General features: G+C 42.9%; 1 protein-coding gene across 1 annotated transcript in view; it reads right to left on the bottom strand.

Moving 5' to 3' along the window:
• Window positions 1-9,039, bottom strand: part of CLTCL1 (clathrin heavy chain like 1) — a 93,011-nt gene extending 83,972 nt beyond the window's left edge. The window contains exon 1 of the mRNA XM_063454478.1: window positions 8,881-9,039. Within this exon, the coding sequence (XP_063310548.1) occupies window positions 8,881-8,922 (42 nt within the window). The 5' untranslated portion in view covers window positions 8,923-9,039. The remainder of the gene's footprint in view (window positions 1-8,880) is intronic.
• Window positions 9,040-12,796: the final 3,757 nt, after the last annotated feature.

The following is a 12,796-nucleotide window of genomic DNA, read 5'->3' as shown; positions in this document are numbered from 1 at the left end:
ATTAAAAATTAAAAAGCATATTCCCCAGAAAGTGAAAATTATTAATATATATATGTATGTATATTTTATTATTATTTTAAGAGTTTTGTTTTGTATTGAATCCTTTCTGCTGCAACAAGAAGAATCCTGAAATGCTGAGAGAGTATTCAGACCCTTTTACTTATTTCTTGTGAGTTTATATCCATGCATCTACTAAACGGTGTTACAGTATTGTGATTTATTTTTATTTATTTTTGGAGATTTTAGCTGTATTTCCCATTTTGGTTTTTAATATATGTTTTATGTAAGAGACTATACAGGAATGGAAAGACTGCCACATCTATTTCCAGTACACAAATAAGTCAAGTATTATTAAAATTGTAAACTCCAGTAAATTCTATTAAAGTGTTCTTCAACCTCAGTAAACCATATTAAAGTGTTTACTGGGGTGACTCAACAACTAAGATCTCTCATCTCTCTCTTTCCCCTACCAATACTTCTCAACAACCCCTCTCCCTCCGCTGTTATATGCTCATTCGCACCGGCTACAACAGAAGAGGTTTCTTCTCTGCTCCATCCTCCGGCCCCACCACCTGTTCCCTCGATCCTATTATTTCGAGGGAGGACCTCCAGAAGGTCCAGACAGACGTGGAGGATGTCTGCCACGCGGTCCAAGACTTGGAGGCGCAGGAGACCTCCAGGGACAGAAAACTCTGCGATACAGACCAGAACATACAGGAGCTCACATCGCAGGTACAAGACCTGAGGCGTACGGTGACCACCATAGAGGCAAGACACAGGCAAAAAAAAACTGCGCCTCAGAGGTATCCCTGAAAACATAGAAAATACGCAGCTCCTACACTATGTCCACACCCTCATGGCTGCCATGGGCATTAAAAACGCCACAGACAAGACACAAATCACCACAGCTTTCATGGTGCGGAAATCAGCAGCGGCACCTAAAGAAGCACCCAGAGACGTCATTATCGTTACCAGGGACATCTCTGTGAGGGCCGCCATATTAACCCGATCCAGGGAAACGCAGAGCGGCAGTGTACACAGACACATTGTTCTCAGCCCTAACAGAGAAAAGAAAACTAGCACCTATAGCCAGAATGCTGAGAGACGCCAACACAAGATACCGCTGGGGCATGGACGGATCCCTCACCACGGACATCAAAGGTGAAAGTCACACAATCACCTCAAAAGATGATCTCGATAGCTTCCTGCGACTTGCCGGCCTGCCATCATTGAAGCAGCAAGAGCCCCCACCATCCACAGACCTACCGGTAGGAACCGGAGAGCATTAAATATAACAAGCGCAAGCAAGATAAGACACCCGGTACCACAATAAAGAGACTGACACCTGCATTCAGAGGAGAGTCAGAACGCAGGCAAAATAGACAGCCGGATTGAGGAACAGGAGAATGGTTACCACTGTTTAGGCTGACAACCAATATGTTGTATGTCTCCTTCCCAAGAGCTCATATATACCTTTATATTAGTTTTATGTTCCCACACTGTTCGATGTATATGTACCTCTATACATAATATGACAGATATAATTGTCAAACTATAAAACTTTCAATAAAACCTAAATTGAAACCATCCCTGATACTCGCAGCGAGCGGTATAGACGGAGCGGGTCCCTACCAGACCAACTGAGTAGCCAGCACCGATGCCACCCCGTTCATAGCCAACAAACATTAACATGACACCTTAACAGACCCAAACCTGGGAACGAGGGAAGGTGGGCAGCACATGGGAGGCATATAGGTACAGAGGCTCCCTACCACAGACGCTGCAACTAAATGAAAGCGACGCCAACACTATAGAGGCCCACGCCCGACATAAGACTAGAACACAGCACACACACGAGCGGCAGAAACTAGCGGGGACAGAAGAAAACTGACGCATCCAAGACTACCCCACAATTTACGCCAGAAAGTACCATGGTCCCAGATGGACAGATAGCCCTTGACACCTAGAGGTCCATTGGGGAAGCCACCCCGGACATTGCCGTATATGTTTCCACGCTCTACACTCTAATCTCTTGCATAAATTCTAGGAGGGAAACAGTAAAACCCAAATGCGATAATCGACACGAGATAAAGTGTAAAAGGCACCAGATAAAATGATGCAACCATTGTCCCCTGACAACACTACCTGACTGTTCTTGCTTTTCCTCTCACAAGATCTGCCTTAATGCTAGAATTGCTATAACTCTAATGCCAACGACTGCTAACGAAAATACTTGTAGCTGTACGTCTCAACGCAACTATATAGATGGGAACTATGACTATGTTTCTGTATACACTGTCGTGAATGCTATGAACCCAATTGTTACTGCTTTCTTGTATTCTCACCTACAAAAACAATAAAAAGAAAGATTGACAAAAAAAAAACAAATTGAAAAAAAAAAAATATTCAATCTCTCCCTCTCCTCTGACATATTTCCTTCATCCTTCAAAGTTGTAACCCAAACTCGGGGAAAAAAAAACAACAACTTTGATCCTAACTCATCCTATCTCATACTACTGCCGTTTGCCTTCAAGCTCCTTGAGAAAGTTGTATATGCAAGATTCAGCGACTTCCTCAAATCAAATTCTCTGCTTGACCCACTTCAATCTGGATTCTGTGCTCATTACTCTGTCGAAACAGCTCTGACCAAAGTATCCAATGATTTAATTGCTGCAAAATATTGTGGTCACTATTCTATCCTTATTCTCCTTGACCTTTCTGCTGCTTTTGACACTGCTGATCATCAACAGCTTCTTCTCCTCCTCCATAATCTCAGTCTGCGAGTTACTGCTCTCTCCTGGTGCTCCTCATACCTCTCTGAGCGCTCTTTCAATGTTTCTTTCTCTGGCTCTGCCTCTTCTCACCAAGGTTCTGTCTTTGGTCCACTATTTGTTCTCGATCTATTCTGCTTCACTTGGTAAACAGCTCCTTTGGCTTCCAATATAATTTCTATGCTGATGACACGCAAATCTATCTGTCCTCTCCTGACTCGTATCTTTGACTGTCCCTCTGCCATTTCTAGCTGCTCACTTCCTTAAAAACCTAACTTGCCCAAAACATAACTTCTGGTCTTTCCTCCCTCAAGTGTTGCTACTACCATGTCTGTCTCAATCCAACCAACAGCACTACCATCAGCCCTACCTCGCAGGCTTGCGGACCAGGTGTTCTTTTTGACTCCAACCTCTCCTCCACCCCTCATGTCCAGCCGATCGCCAAATCCTGCTGCTTCCATCTCAAAAACATAGCGTGCATCCCTATTTAATGCCAAACGCAGCTAAGCTAGGGTTCTGGCCAATGCCCCTATCATCTCTTGCCTTGATACTGCAACCTGCTTTTCAGTGGTCTCGCATGTTCCCAACGTGCCCTCTTACAGTCTATAATTATGCCCACCTTCAATACTTTTTTTCTTCAAAATAAAAACAAAAAACCACTAAGCCCTCAGTGAATACCATTCTAACAATCTACTTTTCTACCCTACCCTTACCTTTTGTGTTACTATACCCCACACCTTCTAGCATATAAGCTCATTGAGCAGGGCCCTCAAACCCTTCTGTTCCTGTGCGTAAAACTGGTTACAAATACATGTCTGTTATTCCATCCATTGTACAGTGCTGCGGAATTTGTAGGCGCTTTATAAATAATAATAATGCAACAGAGAACACCTCCACTGCACTTTCATCTTCAGGGTCACTTTGCCTTATCTTAATGCATCTCATGTATTTAATGCCATACACAAGCATTTAGTGCAGTCAGTGCCATATTTGTTAACAAAAACAAAGAGTGGAATAGCGCTAAGTCAAAGGACAGGGAGGCAGCACACCTAAATGGGTAAATCTCTCCTAAAAAAAAACAACAAGAACAAACAACAATACAAAACGGTAGGGTGCGCCAGGGGGTAGGGAATGACGTGATACTAAAAACAACTGAAGTAAAAACAATAATATGTGGTCAGTAAGATAGTATAAAATCAGTACTACATAAAAGCAAACAGGCCAACACAGTCCACAATAAAGTATATAGGTAAGTTTACAAGAGTTTGTCTTTATCTCCAGGTAAGTATGTTCTTCCAAATAATTGAGGTCCAGGTACATAAAAGAAGAGAAGAGATCCAATAGAGCAATATGTTCCAAAAGTGTAAAGGTTTGAGTAAAATCAAATCCAAATGGCCTACTCACGTGGAATAGAGCTTAAAAACAGCTCTAGTGTGAAGCGCTTGTAGTGGTATTATCCCCCACTTCAGGGATATGATGGGAGGTATAGACCAAAATGTTTCTTGTCAGCGGAATATGTGAAAGTAAAAACAAAGGTACATCAGATAGCGCTCTCTGTATAAAATATAGCCAGTAGGAGAAATAAAAGAGTAATACTCACATTTACCTGAGCAGATATCCCGCTCATTATAATCAGCGTGGGTGGTATAATACCCACCAAGGATGCTTTGTGAGGTCCTCACTGGGAAAATAAAAGCTTGATGCCAGGTAAAAAAAAAAAAGAAAAGGCCAAGGTATACGGTACTAATATTAGTAATAAAAGATACCAAAAACTTTTATTTTGACAATTAAAATGTAAAATATATTATCCACAATTCGTTTCACCCACAGTGGGCTTTTTCAATTGGTAATTTGTTCATGTAACATTTAATTTAAAAGGACACTACAGTAACCAAAACAACTTTAGCTTAATAAAGCAGTTTTAGTGTATAGATCATGCCTCTGAAGTCTCGCTGCTTAATTCTCACAATCTTGGAGCTGCATGAAGTATTCATTTAATATAAATTTAAAGGAAATTGAAGAACCCGATGAAAAGAGGTTAACACAAGTTGTAAGTAATTTCCAATGTTATATTCAGTGATGTAAAAAAGACATGTCAATTCCATTCAGTATCCAGAGTTGCTGAATGTTCTGGTGAACACTATACAACAGTGGTTCCCAAACTGGTACGGGGGACACAAGGACTTGATTTTGGAGACACTGCTATACATAAAATACTTCAGAGTAGTGAAATGTCCAAGAGTCTGATGGTGTGTTACATTACACATCCATCACAATTCTTTGCAGTATAGTGATTCATTAGAGAGTCATCGAAATGCTGTGCACCAATACACGGTCAAGTTGTCAAGTACTCCCACAAACCATTATGATGTAGGTATGAAGATGGGCAGATAAACTCTATTCTCAGAAGTGAGTAAGTGTTCAAGGGAACAGGTGGGTGTTGAACACAAAAAAAATTGAAAATTTTATATGCAAGGAAGAGATTTGAGGAATAATAGCTGGGAAAGTCAGGCCAAAAGTAAAGCAATGATAGAGTGTTCGAGAATTTCTAGAAACAAGAGATAAAAGTAGGTGTACACTATTGCAAAACTTGCAATTCACATGTTTGTAATGGGATGACGCATAGGTAATCTATATAGAAATGAACAAATGGACAAAGTAAAGAAGCTTTTGAAGTTTAAATTACAGAGGCTGAGTCAGGTGCAGCCAAGTTAGAAGGGTGTGCATTAGCTGAAAAGGAAATATTTGCCTAAAAACAGGATTTTTAGATGTTTCGCACAACGGTGCAAAGAATATGTTTAAGCCAATAGAAGAACTTAACTGGATGCGATAAAAAGTGCCTCAAATATAAAAGTCCCTAGCGGTTCAAGGTAAATGGTATTCATATGGAACAGTACACTGAACAATTCAAACATGTCTGCAAATGATATGTAATGTCAAGGGATTTAATACTTCAAAAAGACATTCATTTTGAGAGGTTGTATGGAGAATGTTTTTTTTTTTTTTATTGAATTTGATGGTTGGGGCTTCCAGCCAAACAGAATATACTAGAAATGCCGTTTTTGTCAGTTACCCGAAAATCCATAAATGAGAAAAAATAAATAAATGTAGTGAAATTGTGGTAAAACTCAGGCTTTTGATTTTAAAATAAAATAAAAAAAATATGATGCTGTGTACTGTATCTTTACGTCTATTCTAAACTTTTATAAACTGCTCCGTTTTATATTATGGTATGCTACACACATATATATATATATATACACAGATACCAATCCAATGGTCTGTTGAAGAAAATAACCTTTATAAAAAGGATCTCTCTCTACAGGAAGTAAAGTGATTTAAAAATGTATTTTAAAACTGCTATAAACTGCATCAACTGCATCTATCCAAGCACAAGAATATTAGAAAAACACCACCTGCATGCACGACCATTTACACAACCTAATTTACAGTTATAAGGAAGCTGGCAGTGCTGTGACCTTGGAGACATCCCTCCCATTGGCTCAACTACCCAAAATGTTTCTGAAATTTGTTATGCAGTAAGGACCAGTCTAGTATATACTAGCATTCAAATCTGCACTGTCAGGGCACTGTAAGGATCGATGAGTAGTGTAAACGTGGGCGCAACTTATCTCCAAACATGTTTAAAGGGCTATATGCGGTTGCCAGCTAATTCACATCTTCCAAATAGTGAGAGGAGGAAGGCTAGGCCAGCTGACACTCCCAGCCCATCTTACAATGAATGTGGGGGGAGACAGCACAGTCAGCACTTCCTGTTCTAAATTCATTTTTTTAACACATTCCTTTAATGCCTAGTTTTAATCTCATTATTAATACATGTATAAGTAATATGTGCCAACATTAGGATTAAGAGGGTTTTTAATTGGTCAGATTACTTTACATACAGATTCTTAAAATCACTACAGTCCAACTTGTTATTATCTGTCAGATACAATGTAAAATGAGAGAGAGAGAGAGAGAGAGAGAGAGAGAGAGAGAGAGAGAGAGAGAGAGAGAGAGAGAGAGAGAGAGAGAGAGAGAGAGAGAGAGAGAGAGAGAGAGAGATCTCCCTCCAGCACAATCCATAGATGCTCAGCTTAAGCACTGTGAAAGGAAAGATCCTGGCATTTGACAACTGTATCGTGATGTGCAAAGGATGACACAGTCCAAAAATCTCTGCTACCCCCACTGGTACTCAGAGATGGCAGAGCTGGGCCATCCCTACTCACAGCGCCCCCTCCATCCTTCTCACTGCCTGAAATCAATAACCCTGAAAAGGAGGGGGTGAGAGGGAAAAAACGCACATCTGCAATACCCGCAGCTCCCCCACAACCTGCTCGGGCCAAGTGTAGGGACTGGCACACAACATCACATAAATAAATATATATAATAAAGCAAAGGTTGCAGGCACTGAGCAGCACAAAACCAGCATTGCAGTATTAGGGACCTCACACAGCACACAATCAGGGTATTCCACAATCAGTGTATTCACACTTACTACTAAATGGCAGGTTTAATGAAGCATGCTAACACAATATTCCACACACACACACACAGAGCAAGCAATATTCATTGTGAAGGACCTGTGACAAGGAAGCTGCATGCTTAGCAAAGTCTTATATAACCATACTGGATTCCTTGTCATAGGGAGAGCCTGCATCACTGGACTATTATAAACACTGTGGAGGTTGGCTAAGCATCACAGAAAATGTAGTGCATTCACATCTGGGGTGGGAGGGGGGCAGGTTAGCCATCATTGAAACAGACTATACTGCCATCACACTGCTACCCCCAATACACCATACAGGGGGAGTACAGCCAGTATACTGCCATCACACTGCTATCCCTAAAACACCATATAGAGGGAGTACAAACAGATACTACCATTACACTGCTATCCCTTATACACCATATGGGGGAGTACAGACAGTATACTGCCATCACACTGCTATCCCTAATACACCATATGGGGGAGTACAGACAGTATACTGCCATCACATTGCTATCCCTAATACACCATACAGGGGGAGTACAGCCAGTATACTGCCATCACATTGCTATCCCCAATACAGCATACAGGGGAGTACAGCCAGTATGCTGCCATCACACTGCTATCCCTAATACACCATACAGGGGGAGTACAGCCAGTATACTGCCATCACACTGCTATCCCTAATACACCATACAGGGAGAGTACAGCCAGTATACTGCCATCACACTGCTATCCCTAATACACCATACAGGGGGAGTACAGCCAGTATACTGCCATCACACTGCTATCCCTAATACACCATACAGGGGGAGTACAGCCAGTATACTGCCATCACATTGCTATCCCTAATACACCATACAGGGGGAATACAGCCAGTATACTGCCATCACATTGCTATCCCCAATACAGCATACAGGGGGAGTACAGCCAGTATGCTGCCATCACACTGCTATCCCTAATACACCATACAGGGGGAGTACAGCCAGTATACTGCCATCACACTGCTATCCCTAATACACCATACAGGGAGAGTACAGCCAGTATACTGCCATCACACTGCTATCCCTAATACACCATACAGGGGGAGTACAGCCAGTATACTGCCATCACACTGCTATCCCTAATACACCATACAGGGGGAGTACAGCCAGTATACTGCCATCACATTGCTATCCCTAATACACCATACAGGGGGAATACAGCCAGTATACTGCCATCACATTGCTATCCCTAATACACCATACAGGGGGAGTACAGCCAGTATACTGCCATCACATTGCTATCCCTAATACACCATACAGGGGGAGTACAGCCAGTATACTGCCATCACACTGCTATCCCTAATACACCATACAGGGGGGCACCAGCCAGCTTAGCCCCGCCCTATACTACATGATTGACCCCTAAATGCTCACACAGGGCACAGGGAGGGACAGGCTGGCTCTATGACCCTCAGCCTCTATAATATGATGTGATACCCTTGGTAGGTTTTGGCCCACCCAATACACACAGCCAGTAATGATGGTTCTATTAGCTGCCCCCACACGGGCTCCCAGCATTCCTCTCCCCCTCATCCGATGCCGGGGACCCTGGGTAGGAAGGACGTGTCTCCGTTACCTGGAGGTGCTCCTGGAAGCGGATAGGCAAAATCTGCGCCATCTTGGTGGCTCCGGGCCTCAGGCTCCCAGCTCGGTTCGTTCAATGTCCTGAGGAGACTCTGCCGGCGAAGCCCGGGACACACGGTGTGATTGAGCCTCAACCCGCGCAGGCGCAGGGACCAGCCGGCCGCGCAGCCTCACAGGGATGGAATGAGGGGAGGGGGCGTCACCATGGAGACCAGGCTCGGCTCGCGGGGTCCTGATAGTCTTGGAGATAATGGCTCCCTCCGCAGGGCATGTTTACAGTGACTCTATCTGCAGGGCATGTTTACAGATGGTAATGGCTCCCCCTGCAGGACAAGTTTGCAGGCTAAAAAAAAAAAAGCTCTATGTATGCAGTGCACATTGAGCCATCCCTGCAGTGGGTGAAACTGATGATTTGTTTAGGTTGTGATGACTATTGCTGCAGGTGTTCATTATTATCACTGGTATTTATATAGCGCCAGCATATTCCATGGCGCTTTACAATATTATCAAAGGGGGAGATTTAACAATAAATGAGACGATTACAAAAACTTACAGGAACAATAGGTTAAAGAGGGTCCTGCTCAAACGAGCTTACAGTCTATAGGTTGTGATTTCACTATATGTACAGTATATTTATAACAGGGCTGGAAAATTCAGTTTCTGTGCCACTTGCCAGGTTTAAAAGTTACTTTTTTCAGAGAAAAGGCAGTGTTTACATTACAGCCTAGGCCCTAGGAACACCTCCAGTGGCCACTCCTCCAGTGCCTACTAGTATGCTTCCTGTGGCAGTTCTTCACAGTGTGATCTGCATGAAGATGCTGAACGATCCCTATAGAAACGTTCAAATATTCATATGAAAAAGCATTGTGATTGGCTGAGATTATCAATTTTGATTATGTCAGCCAAGGAGGCAGATTGGGGGAGGAGCCCGTACCGGCAGACATGCGCAGTGCTGGAAATAAGGTGAGTTTTTTTTCAATTTTATTTTATCTTTTTTATTGAGTTTTATAACAATATAAATATACAATACACGACCGAGAAAGGTACTACAAAAGAACATGACACACACAGGTATGGCAAATTACATCATATATATGTAAAAGATAAACCTTCCAATGCGTAAAAATTTAATATACAATATTGAAGTATAGGAGAATCACAATCCAACAAAAACCAATACCCACAAAAATAGGACATACAATATGAACAAAACTGGTCCAAGATAATATAGAAATATGGCAGGTCAAGAATCCCATAACAATTACAACTAGTATCAAATATATGGTCAAAGAGCCCATGGGGTATATCCTATACTGGCTTTCATCTGAATCTAGGCAAGTCATAATACGTTTTTCCATTAAAGGACCACTATAGGCACCCAGACCACTTCAGCTTAATGAATTGGTCTGGGTGCCTGGTCCAGCTAGGTTTAACCCTTTTTTCTATAAACAGAGAAACTGCTATGTTTATAATAGGGTTAATCTAGCCTCTAGTGGCTGTCTCATTGACAGCCGCTAGAGGCGCTTCCGCGCTTCTCACGGTGACTTTCACAGTGGGAAGACGCCAGCCTCCATAGGAAAGCATTGGGAATGCTTTCCTATGAGACTGGCTGAATGCACGTGTGGCTCATGCCGCGCATGCGCATTCAGCCGAGGAGGAGGAGAGTCCCCCGCCCGGCGCTTGAAAAGAGCTCAGTTTAACCCCTTCCACCCCCTAGAGCCCGGCAGGAGGGGGACCCTGAGGGTGGGGGCAACCTCAGGTCACTATAGTGCCAGGAAAACGAGTATGTTTTCCTGACACTATAGTGGTCCTTTAAGCTCACCTCATTAAAACCCTCTGATCTTGTCAATAAAGTTAAAATAATCATTCATGAGGATAAGGTGAGGTTTATTATTATTTAAGGGGGGGCCAAGAACACTTCATATATTTTTCACACTATACACCAGGGCCGAACTGGGACAAAAATTCAGCCCAGCCATTTAACCCCTTAAGGACACACGACGTGTGTGACACGTCATGATTCCCTTTTATTCCAGAAGTTTGGTCCTTAAGGGGTTAAAGGCAGAGCAGCATGCTTGCACTGTGTTTGATACCAGAGGGGATACCAGAGGAGAAAATGGCCAGGAAAGTGTATGGTGCATGTGGGATTCTTGTGGGATTGCGTGTGTGTAGAGTGTGGTGTGGTATTGTGTAAATAGGTCAATTTCATTCGTGTTTGTGGTGCAATATGTTTGGCTAGGGGCTATAGAGGGTGTGTGTATAGGGGGCATAGTGTTATAAGGGATGTAGCGAGTGTGTGCATACGGGCTGTAGTGTGTGTGTATAGGTGACGTAGTGTGTGTAGGGGTTGTAGAGAGGGTGTGTTTAGAGAATGTTGTATGTGTTTGCTGACAAGGAATGTAGTGTGTGTGTAGGTGGTGCAGTGTGTGTGTGTAGGAGATCTGGTGTGTAAAGGACCCAGAGTGTGTAGCCGTTCTGCCTGGGAGGCCATGCTGCCTTCCCTGGTGGTCCAGTGGTGAGAGTGAACTCTAACCTGCAGGCTAGAGTTCACTCTCGCGAGATCTGAGCGTTGCCACGGTAACCGCGGCAATGCTCAGAATCCCGCGAGAGGACCTGGCGGAGCTGCTGGATAGAGCTCCGTCGGTCCTCTCCTCCCTCCCTCACACCCCAGCTGGCAGCCGCATGTAACAGTGTCTCTGGGCCGGTGAGGGAGATCTTTGATCTCCCCACCGGCCCATGGAGGCACACAGCGGGGCCGGCGCTCGGGTAGCGCTGGCCCTGCAGGGGCTGGCAGGGGAGATCCTGTGATCTCCCCTGCCGGCCTCGGCCCCACGGCCATCGCGGCCCACCGGGCATTTTCCCGGTATGCCCGATGGCCAGTCCGGGCCTGCACACACTGCATTCATACAAACACACACATTCTGCATTCATTATATAAACACACTACACACAAACACACACACACACACACTGCATTCATTATATACACACACTACACAAACACACACACACACACACACTGCATTCATTATATACACAAACACACACACACTCTGCATTCATTATATACACACACTACACAAACACACACACACTGCATTCATTATATACACACACTGTAAATAAATATTAAATTAATGTAAAAGGAATTAAAGGAATCTAATTTTATTTAGAAATTTACCAGTAGCTGCTGAATTTCCCACCATAGGCTTATACTCGAGTCAATAAGTTTTCCCACTTTTGTGTGGTAAATTTAGGTGCCTCAGCTTATACTCGAGTATATACAGTAATTTTAGATGTTCAACAATCCTATCCTTTAACATGGTTTCCATTACTTTCCCCATTACTGAAGTAAGGCTTATTGGCCTATAGTTGCCTGACTCCTCCCTACTACCTTTCTTGTGAATGGGCACAACATTTGCTAACTTCCAATCTTCTGGGACTAATCCTGTTAACAATGATTGGTTAAATAAATCGGTTAATGGTTTTGCTAGTACACCACTAAGCTCTTTTAATAGCTTTGGGTGTATTCCATCAGGTCCCATTGACTTATTTGTCTTTACTTTTGACAGTTGAAATAGAACCTCTCATGTAGAAACAAATTACTCATTTGTCCTTTTTCCTAACTGAGGCCCCTTGCTTAATTTTCATCTGTAAATTACTGAACAAAAATATTCATTGAGGCAGCCAGCTAGACCTTTATCCTCTTCTACATACCTTCCTTCTTTTGTTTTTAATCGATCTAATCATTGTTTTACTTTCCTTTTTTCATGTATTTATCCAAAAAATGTTTTGTCACCTTTTTTTACTGACTTTGCTATTTTCTCTTCTGTGTGTAATTTGGAAGCTCGTAGAACTTGCTTAGCCTCTTTCTGCCTAATCTTATAGAGTGTCTTCCTCACTCTGTT

Source organism: Pelobates fuscus, chromosome 5 (genome assembly GCF_036172605.1).
Source record: "Pelobates fuscus isolate aPelFus1 chromosome 5, aPelFus1.pri, whole genome shotgun sequence".
Lineage (NCBI taxonomy): Eukaryota > Metazoa > Chordata > Amphibia > Anura > Pelobatidae > Pelobates > Pelobates fuscus.
Note: the sequence above shows the minus strand (reverse complement) of the source record. Positions and strands in the feature narration are given on the sequence as shown.